This window comes from Oryzias latipes, chromosome 20 (assembly GCF_002234675.1).
Source record: "Oryzias latipes chromosome 20, ASM223467v1".
In the NCBI taxonomy this organism is placed as follows: Eukaryota; Metazoa; Chordata; class Actinopteri; order Beloniformes; family Adrianichthyidae; genus Oryzias; species Oryzias latipes.
In genome coordinates, this window is record NC_019878.2 from 13,168,461 (window position 1) to 13,191,077 (window position 22,617).

Below are 22,617 nucleotides of genomic sequence, written 5' to 3' on the forward strand. Positions count from 1 at the left end.
CTTTTGGTTCAACAAATGAAACACAACTTTGGTCAGTCCTCCAACATACAGATTACCACAAAGTGCATACCAATTTATGCTGCTGTGAAAAACAGATGGGGTAGCAGACATTTTCATTTCTTTTGGCTTTGCTCGTATGCAGAGGTGGATAACAGAATGACATGGCTACGTTAATTACATTTTGCATAGATTTGACTTTTTAAAAATAGTTTTGCTTCACCAAACATTTTTTTATTTAAGTAGGTTTACAACAATAACAGAACTTTTACTTTGTTGCAATGAATTGTAGTCAGCAAAGATTTTGTTTGTAACATTATTATTTTTAGGGATGTACAAAAAGACTTGTACTAAATCAGAATTCGTAGATAACTGCATGAAAAAGGTAAACTTTTACATTGCCCATTATAATTTGTATTATGCTTAGAAATCTAGATTATGTAAATGCTGAAAGAGCATGTTTAAATTTTGGAGAGACCTGGTGTAACATTGTAAATAAAGAAAAAAAAACAGCCTTTAAAAATTAGGCATTGCAAATTACATAACATCAAAAAGTGTGTCTGGCAATATTTGCAAACATGACATAAGAAATAACTTTTTACTCTGCAAATCAGTAAAAGATTTGTCATTGCCCAAAAAGGCTGCAAACCACACTCCGTAATATTTGATAGGTTCAAGTTTTATATAATTTTAGAGATTGCTCATTATTTTCAATTTTTTTTCCGTTTGCAAAAGTTTCAGACAATATTTTAGATATGTTGAAACTGTTTTTTCAGAACTTAATAGTGGAGGATTTTTGGCCACTCCACCCACCTTTGTATGCAAAGTATGTGCAAATAAAAAAAAAAAAAAACTACTATTCAATGTGAAGATGCAAAGCATTTGATCAGATAGACGTTTGGAAAAATTACTTGTAGCACCAAATCCCCCTGTATTATACTTTTCCATTCTTTGTTTGCTTTTTTCTTCTAAAAAATCTCCAAATGACTCGACTTTATGAAGTAGTAACCAGTGAGGTATCATTTGTCCAGATGATTTCAAAGAAAGAAACAAAGAGAAAGAGAGTGAAGAAAAATAGGCAGGGAGATAAAGAAAGCATAGGGGTGTTTCTCTCATACCTCTGTGTCTGACTCTGTTTGAACCTACCATCAAGACTCAGAGGTTAACTATTCTCCAGTTATATACATGATTATAATTAGTTTATTTTAATTTTCATCTTTGATGAAACGATAAATCTCCAAGTTTAGACTTTAGCCGGTTGAAAATCTTTTCACGAAGTTCATTCTTGATTCCCTCCCCCCTTTCTGTATTCCCCGTTGGTACAGTCCAGGCACGACCGTCTGGCAGATGTAAATCACTGAACTTTCTCCGACGCTGACTGAGAGTCGAAGAGGAGCATCATATTTAAGACGGAGGGGACACTCAAATATAGACATTTACAAATGTCACTTTTTGACTTCTAACTTGAAACTTCTAGAAACCCAACAATGAAAGTTTTTTAGACGTCCCGTCCCGTGGACCAAAAAAAAAAAAAAAAAAAAAAAAAGATTTTCACGCCGTGTTAGCGCTCAGTGAATGGGACTCAAGAGGTTGGTAACGACGTATAATTTCAAAAGCAAGCTAACATTTATGCCAGCATTGTTTTGTTTTGATGTTATACTTTGTTGTGGTTACTTTTTATGTAACGTTTTACTTATATAGTGTAGTGTTACGTTTTTTCCCCACATGATCAAGTTAAGTTTTCCAACATGAAAACAAAAGCATATTGTTAATCCATATTTCAAAAGAAGGATTAAATTGCGTTATTTTAGACCGTTTGTTAGCCTTTAGCTAGTTTTAGCCAGCCAGCTAGCTTTCTGTTCTTTTTTTTTTATTTGCATCTATTGACTTTGTGCTGATTCGCCCTTCATCATCAGTCTTGTGCCATCTTGTTTATGTCAGATTAGAATTTTCCTTTACTCTCACCAGTATCCAATAAATGAATGTTAGAAATAAACGTTAATAAGATAACACAAGCGTTATTTAAGCTTTGTCAATTGTCTGTATTAAAAGATCTAAGCTAAAATGTTAAGATAATTATCAAAGGTTAGTTAAGGAGGTCTACTCATGCTCCATTTGTTAGTTTGCCAGTGTTGTTGCTGTGCACCTTAGTAATGTCAACATCTCATAGCAAAGTTTCTTTTTAAAATTCTGATTAAAGATAGCTTAAATCTTACTTTATGTCCCCTGCACTTTTGAATGGGCACAACATCTGTCTGTTGCAAATAAATGATCTTGGAGGTTTACTGGTTAAGAGAACCATCCCATGAAGGCAGACTAAGCAGTCAGGATACCTGACACCTGAAAAACAAAACCTTTCCGATTGTCCCGGAGCTTATTGTTTTCCCCCAAATCTGTCTTCTGTTTGCCCCAAGCATTTTTGGACTTTTTGTGGTCTTAGTATAATTTATTTAATTTTATCCAATATGATGATCAAATGTACTTTTTTTTCTTCTTGTGTCTGCTTATTTCTGGTTATAGGTTGTGGACAGATGCATAGGCTGAAAATGAAGGGGTGGGTTTAAATGCTGTGAGTCCAATTAAAAAAAATGTTACAAAAGGGAGATATTAGCCCCTTAGTTGTTGAAGAACATCAGATGAAGCGAAGTAAGAAAAAATAATCTGTTTTAATATGAAGTAGCTGCTGAACCCCTCAATGAGGGTTAATTTGTGGTTTTAGGGGCAATTTACAATCCCACTGAGACATGGAATTGTGGGCATTGTTTTATGAGTGAATACATTTAAGGTCTGTTTACTTAAAAAAAAACAGCTTTAGTTTTTATTAGATACAATTAAAGTATTTTGTCTGACCAAACATCTCGATGTTTTATTATTAGTTTGTCTGTGACACAGGTATATTCAATTAAATCCGAACATATGTCCGTCATGGGATCTTTGTAATTGGTTTATTTTTCATGCTAGTCTAATGGTCTCAATTTGGCAATTCGTCCTCTCATGTTAACCAAATAGAGAATGCGTTATTCCTCCCATAACATTGTGGTGAGTGCAGATCTACATGGAAACAGAAATTGGGTCCAGACGGGATACAGCTCTGCATCTGTGTCCTCAAAGACTCTGAGGTCTGACTTTGTAGATAGCAAACTGGAAATTATCCCATAACTGTATATACAAGCTAATTTAGTAGGTTTTTCATGTTAGAAAGGTCTCTCCATGCCATTCTCATTTTACGCTGCTCGCACGGGAGGCAAACTTAATTTGGTGGTCAACATGTGAGCGTGTTCCGGTACTTTAGTGGGTTGGATTTGTGTGAAAGGTTTTGAGGTTAAATCTATCAAGTCATGTGGAACCAGTCAGAACTTCACGTTTGTGTATGTAAACATTATTTTCTTGGTTTTAGCTTGTTTTTTGTTTTTAAAGAGTACAATATGGTAACGAATTATTGAGTATTTTTTATTTGTTTGCTAACAAGTTGGGAGGAAATTAAAAGGAGTGAGCTGGGGATTGAGAACAAATGAGAGCTTGACATTTTACTGTCTACTTGAAAGGTCTCACATGGTGAGGTTATTGAAGCTAGGAAATTGGATTTTCACAAGAGCTGACTGCCGCCTCAGTGTGTGTTTGTTGCCTGATTGTGTCCTGTCCTGATAAATACCGAGATGTGCTGTGATTCATTAGATAGACGCCGTCATAGGACATGTTTACACATGCACGCACACAGACAACCACAAATTTGAAAGACTTTTATTACTCATGTCTAGAGATGGGAAACATATTATTAGGTCTTACTCACTGATATGAAGGCCATCCGTCTGTGCTATGTGCATGCATCCATTTTATCCTCCAGACGCATTTTTTTGATCTGCCTTTTATGATTCCACTTCCTTACAGAAGCCAAGTAGTTTCTGTTTATACAAGTATGGATTCGAACAGGTCACAGTCCAGCTGTGTAGACTAAACAGGCCCTCTGTTGGTTTTATGAGTGTGCAGCATTAGCACTATTTCAACACTGCAATCAGGTCTTCCTCTATAGCTTTGAAGATGAGAAAAGGTTCGGTTCAGGCATTCTAAAGTCAATTCTGGACAGATCCAGTACTTTACTCACTGGTGTACCAACATGAAAAGTTTTTACTCCAAACACTAGGGATGAATTGATGACTAAGATAGAGAGGAAAACATAAGAACAAATTTTGTTCCGCTCTTCTCCACCACTAATGTATGACTTGATGTCTAAAGAATCTGATAGGACTCTAACAGCTACTGGGAGAAGACTTTTTACCTCCCTCCCACACACACATGCTAACTTTGCCAATGTTTTACTCAATGGCACACCTAAAGATCCCATCATCAGCACAGTCGGCTACATGAAGCAAGAGGGGCTGAGGTACACACCCTCACATAAAACAAATCTATTATTAGCCTTTTTTGTTACTTTCTGTCTTTTGTTTTCAAATGACTTTGTTTATTTGAAAGCTTAAAAACCTTTTATACTTTATTAGGATCTGAAATGTCAGCAATGATGTTGGACTGCTGTTGCTCTCTGTTGGTTCCTGAACTATTTGGACAGCTGTGGCCCACTGTGTATTCCAGAGGTTGTGACCCTGACATTTTGTTTAATACCTGGCCCTCTAAGCCTAATTGATGGCCAGAGTAAACACTGTGGTCTGGGACGGCAAGCTGTGCACAAGCAGTGTGTGTCTGCTGGTGACGAAATATTTCAGACTCATTCTGATTTAAAGTATTACCTAATGTCTACATCCTTGTATGCTGTTGTCATGTATGGTCCTCAATTGTGCTTAGTTGGATCTCCACCTCATGTCTGTGTTTTTCTGTTCTTCTTCAGGATATTCCCTCTGTTTGGGTAAATCCTGTTTTTTCCGCTTTAACCATCCTGAGGAGGCCAGCAGAATGAAGAGCATGCTTCCACAGAAGAGCCCAGTGTCTGCTTTAGCCTACAATACAGGTACATGTAGAAAAGAAATATCTTTCATCATTATAAAACACATCTTTGATCCAGAACTGGGCTTCAAATGTTAATCCCTTCTGTATTTTTCTTATTTAATAGTTCATTTTTTTTATTTATGTTGTTGATTATGTTGTAGCCACTCTGTCTTTTGAGTCAGACGTGCATCTGTTGCATGTTTTCAGCTAACGTCCCATTGAAGCTTCTTTTTCAAGCTTCTAAACACACCTAATCCAGGTAATCAGTGGCAGATAAGGCAGGACTTCCTAAAGCCCCACCCCCATCATCTTTTGATCTATTGCCCTTTTTTTAAAATTTTGTTCTTTTCCAAAATCAAAAATCTTTGTCGTTTTCTCTGACATAGTTTCTGCAGAGCGGCAGGAGTTCATCAGAAATTATCCTCCGAGTTGTTAGCGAACTTTCTGTAAGAACATGGATAATTTAAAGGTCTGTGTAATATTAGCAGGATTACACAGTTGCTTTTAGTTAAATTTCAAATATTGTGCATATTGAAATCTTTATGTCATCTGGTACCCCTCAGTTGCCATGACGACACTGCCGGGCTTTGCTGCTTTCCTAAACTTTGAATGGACCGTGTTGTGTGTTCAGTGTGTGAGCCATATTAAAACATGTGACTACAGAAATGCCTTTCTCTCTTTGCACATTTCAAACGCACATTAGCACATCTGTTTTTTCTAGCCAACTAATATATTTTTCTTTTGGTTGTTAATACTCACAGTCTGCCATAAAGACCTAAAGGCTCCCACACTGAGTGAGAATAGCTTGGCGCTAAAAAGAATTATGATGATGGAAGAAAGCTGAGGCGCAGCAGACCGCCAGTGTAGATCTGCCCATGTTTGGACACAAACACACTGTGTGCATGTGTGTGTGCGTGTAAATGGTTTGCACATTTCTAGATCTTATGATGTCCTTTTATATTCTGCCTCATTGCCCCTTCCCTTACAGTTTAAGCTTTGACACACACGCACGCATCCTTTTGGAGCTTGTTTTTGTTACAGAATAAGTTAACTGCGCAAAGCCGTAAACATCCAAACAGCTTGATATTTAAAGACGGAACAAAGACATTTGCACCGCTCATAGGCTGAGCTACAGTTCTCAGTTGAAGGAAAGCCTGTCTGTGTGTTTTTTTTTTTTGCGAGTGTGGCAGTTAAACACTGGGTGGTCCAAGCTTGCATGTTGTAAGCGCTTCTCTTCCTCATAAAACCACAGATGGTTAAAAAAATGGATCCGTTTCTCAAATCCGTCTTAACCTGGTGTTATGGTAAGACAATGTAATGGTTTCATTTGCCTGTTCAATGTCAGGAGATGTAGAGTCAAACAGGTTTCTTCTGATCTTTTAGACATTTTTAGCTGATGTTTCTTAAAGTTTAGCCACAGGAACTTAGTTGGGATCTGGGTTAAGTTCTCCAATCAGTTACACATTTCTTTAAATAGATTTTTGGGAGGGTGGACCCTCTTAAGGGTAAATCAAATTGTTTTGAGGTTGGTTTCATTTTCCAAGATCCTAGTCTAAGAAAGCTTCCTCAGGTTAAACTGTTTGTTTTGGATCTAATGGATGGTTTGTGGAAGTGTGCACTTATGTACAGTACCTGTATTTGTGAACTGACTCTTTTTCTTGGCATGTGCTTCCAGTTGTGGATTATTATGACTCAAGTCTGGTCTGCCAAGGGCTTCATTGGTTATTAGTAGCAGCCTCAGTCACGCATTCAAACTTTCTTTATTCAAGATCCCTGCATGTTATTCTTTTTCCTTGTCCAGATCTTTTGTTCCAAAAGCAAAAAAGAAGTTTGCAAACTCTGTTCAATTGAAAATTACCTGTTCTTCCACAGCTATTACAAGTTGGCTTCTTTTTTTTTTCAATACACATTACCAGCCTTTTTTGCCCACCTGTTTTAGTGCATATAGACTTTGCATCTCATTTATCTCTCCTCTCAGACTATCTGAAGTTTAGCAGTGACTACAGTCATGCAGTGGTGAGGGGTACGAATAGTGCCAGAGGCATGAGATCAGCCTCCGAGCTGCGGGACTTGATGGATACCCTGCAGCGCAAGAAAGTTGCCCTGGAAAACAGCCTGAGAGCAAATGGGAACGCTAATCCCTCCTACTTCAGCATGACACAGGTCAGCCATCATTTAATAAGTGGTTATTACCTATCTACTTTAAACTTTGAATCATGTGTAGACTAGAGATAACCTTTCTTTTTTTTAATCAACCATACTAAACATGGCTGTGGTCATTTTAAACACACATCACCTTGACTTTAAACTTACTGGTTTTTCTTTCAGTCACCCCCCACCTCACCTGTGTCCAGTCCATCCACATCTTTTAATTCTTATCAAGAGCAGACGAGGTGTTTTTATGGCTCCGACCGTCCTCCCCTTTCTATGAAATCTGCCTCCTCTCTTCCACCTGGACGACGGTCCGACCCTTCGTTTTCTCATGCCTCCCGCTCTTCGGTTGGCCGTAGTCAGGACAGCGGTGGCGGACTCAGCGACAGTCGACGACATTACAACCAGGGTTCATCACCTCTACAATCTGCGTGGAACGGTGGAGGCTCCACCTCTTCGGTGACCAGCAGTGATAGCTTCAGTGTCACTTATCCTGCTTCTTCCTCTTCACCCTGTGTTCCATCAACTGGGGGTGCAATAAGCATGCCTTCAAGCCCTCGCCTAGGCCGTCGCACCTGTGGAAAACAAGAGCCATCGTCCAGCAACCGAACCAGGAAATACTCAGCAGGTTCACTGAGTGGAATGATGACAGGGGGGCATAGCCGCTCGTTGCCTCGCCTTTGTCCTTCCCCATCTCCCAGAGGTGACAACAATGGAGTGCTGGCTTTGTCGACACTTCCTCCACGGCGATTTGACAGTGCTGGTGGCTATAAATTTAGCAAGGACTTGTACAGCTATGGTCAAAATGCCAACAATGAACTCAATCATAACTCAAGTGGTTCCTGCCAGCAAATGTCCAGCAGGAATCAAATGCAGACCCCAACTCAGGGTGGAGGTGTTGTCTCCATCTCCCTCTCTTCTCCAAAAACCTCTTGTTCCAGCAGTCAAACCATCTGTCCCACTAATGCCCCACCAGATGTGACCATTCCATCCAAAGCAGGAGGCTCTTCTTCTCCGCGCATTGCCAAAAAACTCAGCCTGACCTCCACCAGCTCTATCAGCTCAACAAGCTCCACCCTCCCAGAAGCAGAACGTATGGCTGGAAAGGAGACATACGTGGGAGAGAGGGAAAGACACGGGTCCGAAAACACCTGTGCCCCAGGGATGGGACTTGGAGACAGAAGGTCCTCATTTGGGAAGGCGGGGGAGGAACCAGGGCTTGGTCTCGGTGAGAGGAGGCAGTCATTTGGAAAAGCTGGGGTGACTCCCCCAGGGGGATTCAGGGAAAGAAGAGGGAGTATAAGCTCACTAAGTGGAAAGGAAGAATTGACAGATTACCACCAATGGCAAAAAGAAGAAAGACTTCGTGAGCAGGAGGTAGAGAAACTGGTAAGTTTCATATTTCAACTGTATCAAACTGTTGTGGTTTAGTTTGAATTAAAGCTGATGGATTGTATAAATTGCCCAATCATAGAGACACACTTTTTTGTAACCTTAATTTTACCAGGAACTCCCTTGAGATACAATATCTTTTTCGAGAGAGACCTGGCCAAGGGGCATTGACGCACACACACACACATACACACACACACACACACACACACACACACACACACACACACACACACACACACACAAAAACAAACATGAAATTTAAAACAAATTTAAAATCTGCTTAAGATAACATGTACACTTTAAATTTTTAACAGATGGACATCTTTTACACGTGGTAATGCCAGTGTTTGACATTCTTTGACTTATTGAACTCTTCAACTGTTTACGCAATTAACATAAGTCCAAGGGATTCTGAAGGGAAGAACGCTGATATGAGAATCCACGTTTCATACGTGAATCAGAATTAGCTGATTGACATTGACCGCGTGAACAGTAAAGAGTTACCATACTTCTATAAGGGTTTGTTATTTAGGCGTCACCAGCGACATCTCTGGTGTTAAGGGTTGTGCAAAAATTGCTACTTCACATATCAAAACTACTACTACAACTTCTCAAAACTACTACTTTAAAAGTTGCTCTAAAGGTATGAGAAAACATGTGGCAGAAAAACAGTTCAAGAATGTCTCTCTTTACAATAACATTCCTTTTGGCCTCAAACATACTCTCTAAGGGAGTCTAATACATCCCCACACAGTGAGGTTCACCACTCAACACATGATTATAGTATTCTATACTAACAGGACTATTCTTAGCCTGGTGCTTGGATTGTGCCTGTGTGTGCTTGTGTGCATGGGTTCATGTGTGTGTCAGTCATCTGATGGTCCGCCCAGCGCGGTTTTTACCGCTGAAAAGCCACAAAACACATCAGTAGGTTGTGGGCCAGAGAAATGAAGATTACAGAGCTGTTCTGTAGCAGGTGGATAAACACACAGATGCACTGCGCATAAGAACATCACAGGATAGTTGACCGACAATGCACCGGTAGCCTCTGCTTGTGTCATAGCATCAGCTCGTTTCTTCATTTTTCTTATCATGCAGTTTCAACTGCTGCCGTTTCTTAATATATCTTTTATTTTTCTAGTTTCCCCTCTTCCAATGGGTGCATCCAATCTCCTGCAATAACTCGACTTCAGCAGTTCTGTCTAAAATTACAAGTGTTTGTAGAAACCGATGGGGAAAGATCAGTTGCAGATGTTATAAGATACCACAAACGACTGCCCTCTTATTACACATGACTATTAATTAGTAAAGCATTCCACAGTTTACACAGAAATTAAGTTTTAGACACTTCCAAACAAACAACTGTTTCAGTTGTCCTTAAAATAAACTGTTGTTACGTAACATAAATCAGTTTTATGGTTAAATTTTGATAAAATATTTCACATAAAGCATGTTCACAGTATATTTAACTGTGTTAATCTCATCAAATGGTACAGCTGTGCCACCTGCTGGTTTCACTTGAGAATTACATTTTCATTTTTAGACCCTGGTACTGCTGGTAGTATAAAGGAGCAGTGTTGTCTCCCATGAGCTATGCAGATTATTTTGGTACTTTGAAGACACAAACATTTCTTCTTAATGTGTAATTTTGAAGCACAATAAAAGTCTGATTAGGGAAAAAATTGGAAAAGGGTCAAAAAATGTATCCCTCGCAAAAGGCTCGCAAAAGGAATTTATCCCTCGCAAAAGACAACTGCTATTAAATGCAGCATCTCTCCTGTGATTCTTTATAGGATTTAAGTGAGAAGGGACAGTGGCTGAATGACTCGTCCCTTCTCTTTCACAGTCCATCTGTCAGTCTCTCTTTAGTTGATCCTGTTGAAACTCCACTGAGACTTTTTCTATTAATATAGAACAAGGTGACAAACTGACACAAGCTTGTATCACTTCCAGATTCACATTTCGTAACGACAATGGAAAGTATTTTATGAGCTTTAGTTTATATTTAGGAAAATTCAACTCAGCCTAATGACATTTTGTTTAATGGGATTTGTAATTTCAATATTTGGTTTCAGAAACAAGTAGGCTAATTCTAAATGATTTTCTTTATACTTTCAGAAGTTTGTTTTTGAGACTTCAGAAAGTAGCTGATAAAACGTTGAAACGTCCAAATCTCCTCTGGTTCACGTTCCCTCTAGGAGTCTAAATCCACAGAAAGTGTCCTGCTGTTTCCAAAGGGGCATTTACACATGGTGGCATTACTGTGATTAAAACAGTAGCTTGCTCTAATGCACATGTTTAATCACAGTTGACAGCTGCCCCCTTCATCATTAGCTCACTTTCCTCTCCCTTGTTTCTAATATTACACACATACACTTGCTCGTACGGCTCACATATACTTTACAGTGATGTTACCACGAGGGGTCATTTTGTCTCTCGTCAGCTTCCGTAGAACCGCCACATATAGCTTTGCTTGATGACTGTTGGAAGGATTCCTGCTGTAGATACCTTCACTAAGAGGAAACATTCCTCCTAAAGTGAGTGATTTATTAGTTCTAACTGGAGTAGGGATATTACAGTGATAGATTAAAGTACTTATTTTAGACCGAACAAGGAGATTTTATCAGGAATTATTCACACATGCAATGCTACCACAGGTAATTCTTTTTGTTTGTTTTGTTGAAGAGATTTTGTATGATCTAGTTTGGTAAGCAGCATAATGTCTTTCTAAATAGAATGATCACAAATGCCTTGACAACTTATGCAGCTACTGTCTCTCACAGTTCTGTCTCCATTTGTTTGTTGTCATCAGGAGAGGCAGCGGCTCGAAACCATCCTGTCTCTTTGTTCCGAGTTCGGCCGAGCTGAAAGGAATGGAAGTGGGCCTGCTCCGAATTCCGCTTCAGCTGTTGCAGATTTACAGAAGATCAACCAGGAGCTTGAGAAACTCAAGCTGAACGATGACGATGATGACACACCTTCTGTGTTTTCAGACTTTTCAGCCATTAATGGCTCAGAGGGGAACGATATCTTGACCTCCCCTGGATCAGAAAACGGTTACTATCATGATACTTTCAAGGTACAGCAGAGGAGCAGCGGTGCACACAGAGACTACAGAGCTGAATCCCCTCCTGTCAGTCTGAAAGCCTTTGCTCCTATACCTGCTCCACGAACACAAAAGACCAGTAAGGTATTACGTCCAAACCTGGGACCGGAAATCTCTTTGTAGAGCCTTCTACATAAAATATACTTCTTTATTTTTGACTTTCTGATGCTCTTTTTGTCCAAATTCCTGTTGTACCCTCCATCTACAACCAAATGTAAAAAAAAAAAACATCAAACATTAGTCCAAGAATGAGTAAGCTCTAGAGGACACTTTCCAACATTACTCACTTTTGAGTTGATGGGAGAAAAGTTAACAATTGTTGAAGTAACGACCTTTGATCGACTTTCTAGAAATTAAGGGTATAGGACGGGTTAATGCTGCTCGTTCTCTTTGGAAGGCATGAGCCATAAGGATCTCTTGTCTTAATACTTGGAACGTATTGGTGTCCTTTGCACACAGATGGGAGATATTTTCAGCTCATTTATTAGATTTGAACCAGTGGTACATTTAGAATTGACAGCTGGTGCTTGGATGCGCTGCCATATGAGGGCTTGTATCTATTGTGGTAGAACATAAAGCATTATTTGACTGTGATTGTGATTACTAGCTGTTCCTGTGAAAATAATTTGAAACTGAACTTTTAAACTCTGTTTTAAGAATAGGTAAAAAATGATAACCATGTTTTTCTCTGTTGTTACCAGGTTCTAGAGAATGGTACTCACAGCCAAGAAAAAGACTTTGCATCTTCAGAGGTGGAAGTAAGGCATGTGGAGGAGGAGAGAATTCAAGTGCTAAACAACATTGAGGAGCTGGAGCAAAAAATTAAAGAGCTGGACAACCAAATGGAGGAATCTGCCCGAGAGGTAAACTAGGACATCACATGTGAGGTCACTTCAATGTTCAGAACTCAAAACTATTGAATGTCAGTTTTATGGGATTTTTGTCATCTCGGTTTGGTGTAAAGCTGATCTAGGAATAAACTAGAAAAACATTTTTCTGGCTTCTAAAAGGTGGAGGTTGAACAAGCGCTGGTTGAGGCTGAGCAGGAGTCAGAAGCAGCTGCTCTGCAACAAGAAAAAGAGGCTTTGGAGGCACTTCACAACAAGATGGAAGATTTAGAGACCAGCTCCAAGCAGGAAAAAGAAAAGGTATTCACTTTCTTTATTTAACTAGACAATAAATACAGGGAAGATGCTTTTATTTCATATATGCAGAGTTCTGTGTATATCTGAAAGCACAACATCTGCAGATCATTTTAGTTTCATTTAATTTGTTTAGATGATCAAGATTGTTCTAGTAAGCAATCAAGTAATTAAAACAAAGCGTTATGGATCTTGGACATTTTAAATGTCCTTTAACAAAATATGAACTGATACTATTAGTTTTGCTATTGTGCGCATCCCCAGTTTAATTCCATGTTTTTTGTGTTTCAAAAGATAACAAAATCATTTGCAACGTGCAACTTTATGTAGTCACGTTAAAATCTAGAAAAGAAAAGAAAACATGGACTACACTTAGGATGACATGGTTGGATGGAGGGATGGATGCTGCAAACCAAAAGTTGCATTTTTTTGAGCTACAACACTTGTGGAAATGACAACATAATTTTAAGACTAAAAGACATGAGAAATGGTCCTAACTTCTTTTAAAATACATACAGGTTCATTTTATTATGTTGAGTGCTCAACACAAAACTAGATTTATTTATTTTCCATAATCAATCGGAAGACACTTCCCAGCATCTTTAGGGGTGGAAAACACAGCAGATTGCCTTCAGGTCACGCTGTGCAATGTTCACAGTAAAACAGTCTATGAGCTACATTTCAGACATCAGAGGGCCAGTGTGTTAAATATTTAAGAAGAAAACTCAATAATTTCCTTGGAAAGGTTTTTCCCCAGGTGCAAATAGTTTCTGTTCAAAATAATGAAAAGGCTTGACTGGGATTTTGAACTGTGGGGGTATCGGTGCTGCAGGTAAAGCAACAATAAACCAAAAAACCTTAAGCTAATTCAGATCCACTAACTAGATCTTAAAAAAAGCATGAACATTGGCTAATGCCAGTAACATAAATATTCTGAATAATGTCAAATTGATCCTTAAACTCTTTCTTTTTTTTAATACAGAAATGTTCCTGAATCAAATCAAAATCAAAGTTATATATATATAGTACTTTTCCTATAAAAAAGCATAACACTAAGGGCTTCAATTTAAAAAAACACAATACAAAATATTTTAAAAAAGCACGAAAATTAAAATAAAGCCTCCTCCCCACACCTACCCCCCCACCCCCACCCCCCGCCCCCACCCCATCAAACCTCACACCCCCTAACTGATGGGGATAGATAATAAAAAATAGGCATTTATTAGTTCCTAAATTAACATGTGCTTCTATTTACTGAAGGTTTATTTTTTTCCTAAGAAATAAAAACATTCAATTTTATTAAAACAGTCTAAGAAACATCAGTTTTTACAACCCGGAGTCCTTAAAGACCCACTCCAAAAAGAAATCCTGTTTTCAGTGTTTTATTGTGTTTCTTGTAGCATTTTTCTCATGAGGAAGGACATGTACAAAATAATTTAAAATGTAGGATTTCTTTATTTAACTAAGGATGAATCAGAAGCAGAGGAACAAAAATGCCGTTTGAAAAAGTTCTCTTTTGTGACACAGTACCGGTAACTGAAATGGGCGGGCCAAAGTCTCTCTCCTCTGCTCCATTCTGATTCGTCCACTTGCAGACAAATAGATCCACATATGTCTTTGTTTTCCTCGTCTGAGTTGGTATCGGGCTCAAAATTATTGCTCGCCATTTTGGTTGCTAATGTTAGCTGGGGGCAGTGAGGGGCTCTAAGCTAGCCCCTCACAGTATACACATAGGGATGATGGGATATCAGTGGAAGCTTACTTCCGCGCTAACGGTCCCGCCCAAAACTCAGGCTCATTTTCTGATGAACTCCTTCCACTCTGCTTAAACTATGTCCAAAGAATGACACAAGTTTTTAGAGTTTGCTTAAAAACAGCAAAATCATAATTAAAAGACCACTGGGAACCCTTTACAACAGATCAAATGATGATTGGAGTGGGACTTTAATGTACTTGCGTGTCACATGACTAACCAGGAGGTGTTAATCCTTCTCATACTCTGTCTGGTCCAAATATACATCTACCCAGGGGGCTTCTGTCACCAACCATCCCCCCTCTGACACACTAGTATAAGACAACCACGGATGGAGGCGAGCAGTTCTATGTGTTGATTTCTTTTACGCTGTCATTTGGTAAAACTGACAGTGAGAAGTTGAAGAGAGTAAACAGTTTGTGTGCACGGTTGGTCCTAGTTGTTGGATTCTTCGTTTGAACGTTTCCACACACAGCCTGATTCAGATACAGTGTAGATGATAAAACCTCATCATGGTTGTGAGAGGGAAAGAGAGACGAACAGAAAGGAAACTCAAGAGGCATCTGTGGTTGCCTCAGCTTTAAATATTGCTGTCCAAACGCAGAGAAAGTTGAGGACTTGTGCCGGATTTCGATGCCTGTGTGTGTTGTTGTTTTAAGATAGATCCATCGAGTCATTTCATGTTACTTCTTAATTCCCGCCCATTTCTTAAACCATTTTCATAAACCCTTGATGAGTTTGAGCCATAACTTGCTGCATTGTTTATCCTGTGTCCACCTCACCTCCTCAGTTTCAATAACCAGTTGTCTGTTCCTCCCACCAGATTTTATTTTCCTCCCCTCTCCCGCTTTCCTTCAGGGTAGCCAGACTGACTCGATCACCGTAGCAACTAACTGTGACACCTTAGTCCTCACTAACTCCGCATCCTTTCTGTCCCGTGTGTGTGCGTGCTTGTCTTTGCATTTTTATGTACACAAAACAATTGTGTACATGTGTCGTGGTGTGGACATGTGTGTACATCTATGTGCGCGTGCCAGGCGTGCGAGTTGCTGCAGGCAGAAAGGGGCAGATTAGAGAGGTTGGCTCAGATTGTGTGTGAGCAGCGCTCTCAGCTGGACAGCTGCCCTGAAGCCACCAAGGAGCCCCTGCAGGAGCAGCTAGCCAGGGTCAGTACACACACTCACACACATACACACACACACACACGCCGGAGAATACAAATACCTAAAGGGGGTTTCTCATTTCCTCCTTATGTATGGTTGGGAGCTGCTCTGATTGACGGGGATGCTTTATGCTTATGGAATCAATCCAACAAAAATATGACAGCTGTCCAATAAAAAAATACTTTTTATATTTAACATTTTTTCATTTCTGCAATAACTGGAAAAATAAAAGTCACAGATGCTGGTGAAAGTCTGGAAAATGCTCAAATCAAATTCCGCTTTTTCATGGATAAAAAAATTGTTCGCTTTCAATAAATTCAAAATTTTTTCAAATTAGTTTGATCTTAACGAACAATCATTTGGTTGACTAATGATAATAACTGAATACAAACAGTTTTAATAACTTTTCATTATATTTTACTAATGGTTATTTTACTATTTAATAAATCAAATTTTAATGTGAATAAACTTAGTGGTGACAGTCATTTATAGTGAAATGCCAAAAAAGAACCTTAGAGCTTGAAAAGGGATTTAATCTAATACAAAAATGCTTCTGTACATAATACATATTTTAACCTTTTTTTCTTTTAATATTCGGAACAAAAATTGTTCGTCCACCTTTCTAAGTAGCTTTTAGTTTGTCTCACATCCAAAATGCCACAGGCTGCATAAAGTCGTGGTTCCATCAGAGGTGCGAGCAGAACTCTGAGCCAACAGGGAGAAACCGTTTGTGTTTTGAACTTGCATGCGAAAATGCTCACCTCTGCTGTGGAAACTTTCCCACACTCTTCAGTCTCTCCTGCTGTCTGAACTGCTCTGGTTTTCATGTTTGCACATCACTTTATCAAAAAAGGTTGAGTCTGATGTAGAGAATCACGTATTTAAATGTTGGTGATGAGAACTGTACGTTCTTAATATTTGCTGATGTCTTGACCTGGTGTCTGGAGCTTCTCTCTGTGGGATTGAAACACAACTGTCTCATGACCAGTGAAAAATGCTCTGTTTTGTTTTTTCTGTAGAATGAATGAATGGTGATGGACTAAAACGTTGCATGTTTATTCATATAGTGGTGGTAATAAATTGGGGACTGCATGATGGTGAGCCATAACAAAAGTGGGTTTCCTCCTCTCTTAGTCTGTGTTGGGATGATGCACATGCTTGCATATTTCTGTTTTTGATTTCTGTGTGTGATCAAATCATAACTGGCATGATTATTGCTGTACTGTCATACCAGACAGGAACTACTCTGCAGCACACAACAAAAGAATTTACAGTGGCCCTTTCAGAAAAAAGCTTCTATTGAGCTTCACAGTGTTTGATTTTTGCACGAGTCAAAACCTTTCAGGGCTTAAAATAGGCAAAATGTGAAACTTCTTAAAAATATTTAATGTACATTAAATTCCACGGTATGGATATTGAATTAATTTATCAGGAAATGCTTTAGGAAACTCCATAAACATCTATAAACACAAGTTGCCGTCTTTATTAAATGTAGTTTAGAGCAAAGACGTACCAATAAGGTACGTTTTTGTAGGAAAGCAAATGAAAAACTTTGGAGGTTACAGATTTATTTAGCACTTTCTAAAATCGTTATGCTTTTTTTCACCATTATACAAAAATAAAGGCATTTTTATTCTTTTTTTTATTTTATTTCATTTTTTGCCTTTTTGTTTTTAATTGTTTATAAGGATTGTGAAGTGCTTGACACAGAAACCAAACGCTTCGAGGACCTGGAGTTTCAGCATCTGGAAAAAGAGAGTAGGCAGGACGAGGAGAAGGAAACGCAGATCCAACAGCTTCTCAAGGAGATTGCAGACTACCAGCGCAGTTCTGTCACTCGCAAGGTAACCGACATTTAAGCAAAAGTTCCTACTTCTCAAAGAAAAAGACCCGAGCTTAATTCATTTTTTTTTATGTTTTGTACCATTTATTTTTTCTTTTTTGTATAAAAAAAAGGTAAAAACGTTACTGGATTTCTTTAGGAGGGTCAGATTACTTAAGTGTACTAGAAGTGTGTCATGAGCAAAACTGTCTTCTCTTTTAGGAACGACTGTTAACTTTGAAGATGCAGGCTACCCAGATTACCCAGCAGGCTCAGCGAGAAAAGGACAGCTTTATAAAGGAGAGGAGCAACCTTGAATCAATGCTGCAAAGAGTATGATTATTTTCACTTTCATTACTACTCTTGAATTCAAGTACAGTTCTATTTTTGATCGATTTTAAAAAACAAACAAAAAAAAAACTATTGGCTTTTTTTTTTGTCTGTTAGGAGAAAGAAAATCTGGTGTCACTTGAAAGAAAATATGCTGATCTCACCGGGGGACGAAGCTTCTCTCTGAGAGAGGTGGGTTAGATTGACATGTTGGTGTCAAAATGGGCACTTTTTCCTTTCTTTGAATTCCTTCAGACTCCTAAAGCGGCAGTTTCTGTGAGATTGACCTTGATTTCATTGTCTACTCAGTAGGATACAGCTTATGTGGGTGAAATGTGTCAGTTCTAATTTTTTTCTGTTTTTCACAAGAACACAGAAGTATTTTTATAGTTTGGAGCCGGATTTGCCTCTGTGTTTTCTGTATAATTAAATAAAGTTACCGTATTTTCCGGACTATAAGTCGCACCGGAGTATAAGTCGCACCAGCCCAAAAATGCATTATAAAGTAGAAAAAAACACAGATAAGTCGCACTGGACTATAAGTCGCATTTTAACTTTCACAACCTTATATGACACAATCATAGCAGACTGTTTATCTAATAATTTCACAGTAATTTTTTCTCAAACTTATTTATTTATTCCTTTCATGAAGCATCATTGGCCAACTAATACTCTGTTTTCATCCTGTATTTGTAGAAACAGTTTTCACTTTTATTGCATTTCTGAATCTATGAAATCATTGGAAAATAGAATATTATGTTGTAAGCCTTCAAGATCTTACTGTAAAAAAAAGTTTGCTGATTCTCTGAGTCACTTAATATCCTCTTAACACTTAACACACCTCATACATCAAATTGACCCAGGAACATCATCTCTGTTCCTCACAAATGAACATAACAGGAGGGTTAACAATGTATTTATTTCAATTTATTTCTAATATAAGTCGCTGCGGAGTATAAGTCGCACCCCTTGCCAAACTATGAAAAAAAGTGCGACTTATAGTCCGGAAAATACGGTATTTACAATTTACATTCTTTCATCCTGGTTTTGCCTTCTGCCAGCTAATATTAATAACTTTTTTTATTCCCAATCCTTGTTATGGTAACAAAAAAACTTTGAGAGCACTTCTATCTAATAATTATTAGAAATCAAAAACAAAGCATGAACTCCTACGCTACACAATTGCCTTGACTTTAGATAATGTGTTGTGTGTTGATTATTAATATTGAGCTTAAGTAATGTTTTTCCACCACTATCTAACAACTGATGTGTGTGTTTGACATCTTAACGTGGCTAACTCACTTTATTCTAAGCCTCACCCACTCTCCCTCATTTCTCTTCCTGTTATCCTCCAGGGATATGTCACAGTCAGTGAAATCAATGAGCTTTACTCACAGCTTGGGCAGAAACCTAAACCCGCTCTTGCCCCCTCTCTGGCCAAAACCCCTCCTGAGTCAGAGGTAAACCCTTCCCCTGAAGAGGCCCCCCCTGAGCTAAAGGAGGATGAGGTGTGTTTAGTGGAATGAAGATGTTTTTCTTCTTCTTTTTTGTGTGTTTGGGTTAATATAAAAGGCAGATGATGGAAGTATCTTCTCTCCCAACGTCTTCTGCAGAGCCTTTGTGCATCATTTTAGTTTTCTTACAACCTTTCTTTCTTTCTTTCTTTCTTTAAAGCCTTCTTACTCTTCTTCACCCACCGACTGTCACTCCTGTTCCTCCTCTTCTTCTTCATCCAATCTAAATCCTCGTCCTCTCCCCAAAACCCCCTCTGTGCACTGGCCAGAGAACATGGTGACATATCGAGACCCTTCCCCCCTCCCCGACTCCCCCCCACCCCCTCTTCCTGCCAAAAACCATCATCGGCGACACAGGCAGGTAAAGGGTTTGTGTGGATGCCCCCAGCTTCCTGTTTTATTTTGAAAAACCCCTTTTAAAAAAATCAGTTTAATTTTAAATGTATTTTGTTATTTCACCTTAAGGACATTCTAATAATTAGTTACATCTCTATTTAGCTACTTTTATTAGTTGTGAAATGAGTTTATTTTAAAGAGTCAACAGAATAAATATATATAGCTTCAGTTGTCAATTACCACTAGATGGCACCATGTTAAACACTTTGAAGTCCTACCAGTAGATGAGACAAAGAAGTGAAACAAACAGAAACACTTCTGTCATTTATGTTACATTTAGAGTCCCCTTTGCATTCATTTCTTTCCTATGACCTCACAGCATTTCCGGATGCTGGAAGAAAGGAAGCGGTCCGAGAAAGACGCTGGCTCACATCTCAGTGATACTTTACCCAGAAAGAAACCCCCCCCAGCTTTGAACTCTCAGTTTACATGTGCTACACTTGGTCGGCCGTTCTCAACCAAGGTAAAATGAGTGATGTGAAACTGCAGGATTTTTTATGTTTTTTTTTCCCTTTATCTTTGTGATGTAATACAAATACATTTTTTCTACTTTCTAGTCCCATCAGCCCCTGGTACAGAGTTCAAGTTGTGGCAGCATTCTTCCCAGAATGCTCTCTTTATCCAAGGAAAGTGATTCTAGACATCTGCATAAAGGTATGTGCAGTCAAACAAACTATATGATGTGGCTGCAAGAAAGAAAGAGTTGAAGTGCTGTTTGTTAATTATGTTCACTTTTTGAAACTTTAGAAATACTTCACTTGATATGTTAAATAACAAAAAGGCCAATGCTAGGAAATGAGCCCATATACAAGTTTTTTAAGTCTAAGTCATCTATGTTGTATAAACCTAGAACCACTCTCGCACTCTATGATTGAATTTCACTATAATCCTCGTGTTTACTCTCTTGTGTTTTGGGAATTACTGTGTTGCTCATTTGTTTATCTGTGGGTTCAGATAGTGAAGGAATGCACCACAGTTGACTCTTTTAACTGAAGAGAAACCTTTTTTTTTTTGGACTTTCTTCATCGTTTTTCCTCTTGATCTGTATTTAACATTTTATTTAACACCATGACCACTCTGTTATTGGCTCACTGCAGAGCGCTTGTGTTCATATTTAGTAAAACGTGTCTAAAGCATCAGTCAGTCTGCTGAGTCATAGCTGGCCTTTTTTTAATGACATTACGATAAATACGTTTCTCCGTCTTTTTGTTCCACATGTTTTACATTAGTTTCAGTTTTTTCTGCTGTCTGGGAGGAGACATGAGGATCTTCTCCCTCAGTCCCTTTGATCTCTTGATCTGCCTCATCTGATGGGTGGGTCTTGGATGTGCTGCTGATGGTATCGCTTTTCTTCCTGTGTCCTGCGGCTAAGTAAATGTCTTTAAAATTGTCTCTACGGTCATTCTGTCGTCAGCCTTTGTCCTTTAAAGATCTCGTTATTTCCTTGCAGACTTCTATGAATTTTTTAAACAACCTTTTCTGCTTTTTTGTTGTTATAATTTTTGCTTTTATAGAGCGGTTAAAGCTATATTTTCTTGTAAACTCTGGGGAAAAAAAGTGTCACTGTGGCGGGTCATTGTGTACAGAATATGAAGCCTCCAATGGAAACTGTGTCCGAGGGGATGCCAGAGTCAGGTGCAGCACGTGGCTGCATTCTAACATCCCAGATTTCCATGGAAACGAGAGGTAATTCTTTTAGTTTCTTTCCGCTCTTAGGTTCAGGTCAGCCAAGCTCGCGGGCGGCTTCTCAAACGAACGTCTACCTTGATGCCTTTGGGTACCGTGACAACCAGGCCTTTGACACGATGAGTGTGGACAGCAGTGACTCCATAGAAACCAGCATCTCTGCTTGCTCACCGGACAACGTCTCCAGGTGGGTTTTGGGTTGTGTACATGTTTAGTGGGTACAGATAGAAATCGAAGTCTATTATTGGTGGGTGCATTTTTTTATTTCACCTTTAGGAAAAAAAAGGGAACAATGAGTGTAAAAAATGAGGACACGGAAAGCTGAGAAGCTCCCCTTTTTATATAAAAACACTGGATAGGAGTTTGAGAGATCAGAAAAAAAGAATAGGGGGGGAGTTGATGTAAAACGTTTGTGCAGAGGTCTCCTGCCTTTCATGTTTCCTTTTTGAAGAATGGGAAGCGAGAACTGTGAGTCATTTGATTTAAGGTGGGGGGGGGACTCCTGATTAGGGCTGTTGGGGTCGGGTTACAGTGGACAGAAAACATAAAAGGTGTGTGTGTTAACAGCCAGTCCCTGAAGGTTCAGTTGAACGAACTAACATGAGTCTAGAGGTACATTTGGGGGTTCCAGTCCACCCCCCAACCCCCAGATGTACTGAAACCATGTGTGCCTGCTCTCCTCGCTCCTCTGGATGGGCTGCTGTTGGTTCAGCGGGAAAACAGAATGAGCATTTTTATTTGTTGGCTGGACCGCTGTTGTTGTGATCGGAGGGCATGTTGTGGGATGTGGACCTGTGATGGACAGATATCTGCTTAAACTGGGGGTTTGTTTGTTTCTCTTTGACTTTTCAAAATTGTGTTGGAGCGATGCAAACGGAGCTTTTTCTAACTAATCCAGAAAAAAAATTAATAGTAATGAGTGCTGATGCTTTTCATCGATTCAGGTAAGAGCTGCATTTTTTAAAAAACGTGTAAAATGTTGGTTTTATGTTAAAGATTTTTTTGGTTTTATGGTGGCTTTTATTTGCAATATATATATTATCACTTGTTGATAATTAGCTTGTACATCATTTGTTGTACATTGTAGGGGCAGATAATCGATCAGAGTGGAAGGAAAGAATTTCTGCTATTGACACGAAAAGGCGGCAGTTTTTTTTCTTCATCTTTCATACTCTCCCACTTGGTCCTGTTTTTCTCTGTCCTGTTCCTACTTTTCTCCCCCGT

The 22,617-nt window shown here is 38.9% G+C and overlaps 1 protein-coding gene across 4 annotated transcripts in view; it reads left to right on the top strand.

The window, feature by feature from the left end:
• Positions 1-22,617, top strand: part of LOC101161101 (pleckstrin homology-like domain family B member 2) — a 37,554-nt gene that overhangs the window by 10,259 nt on the left and 4,678 nt on the right. Inside the window, exons 6-20 of one of the 4 annotated variants that reach the window (XM_023949932.1) lie at positions 4,838-4,957; positions 6,914-7,098; positions 7,264-8,475; positions 11,294-11,671; positions 12,289-12,450; positions 12,598-12,735; positions 15,520-15,648; positions 17,334-17,489; positions 17,690-17,800; positions 17,915-17,989; positions 19,153-19,305; positions 19,472-19,672; positions 20,027-20,170; positions 20,265-20,361; positions 21,424-21,580. In XM_023949932.1, the coding sequence (XP_023805700.1) occupies positions 4,838-4,957; positions 6,914-7,098; positions 7,264-8,475; positions 11,294-11,671; positions 12,289-12,450; positions 12,598-12,735; positions 15,520-15,648; positions 17,334-17,489; positions 17,690-17,800; positions 17,915-17,989; positions 19,153-19,305; positions 19,472-19,672; positions 20,027-20,170; positions 20,265-20,361; positions 21,424-21,580 (3,418 nt within the window). The remainder of the gene's footprint in view (positions 1-4,837; positions 4,958-6,913; positions 7,099-7,263; positions 8,476-11,293; positions 11,672-12,288; positions 12,451-12,597; positions 12,736-15,519; positions 15,649-17,333; positions 17,490-17,689; positions 17,801-17,914; positions 17,990-19,152; positions 19,306-19,471; positions 19,673-20,026; positions 20,171-20,264; positions 20,362-21,423; positions 21,581-22,617) is intronic. The other 3 variants (XM_023949933.1, XM_023949934.1, XM_023949935.1) reach the window with 3 other exon arrangements.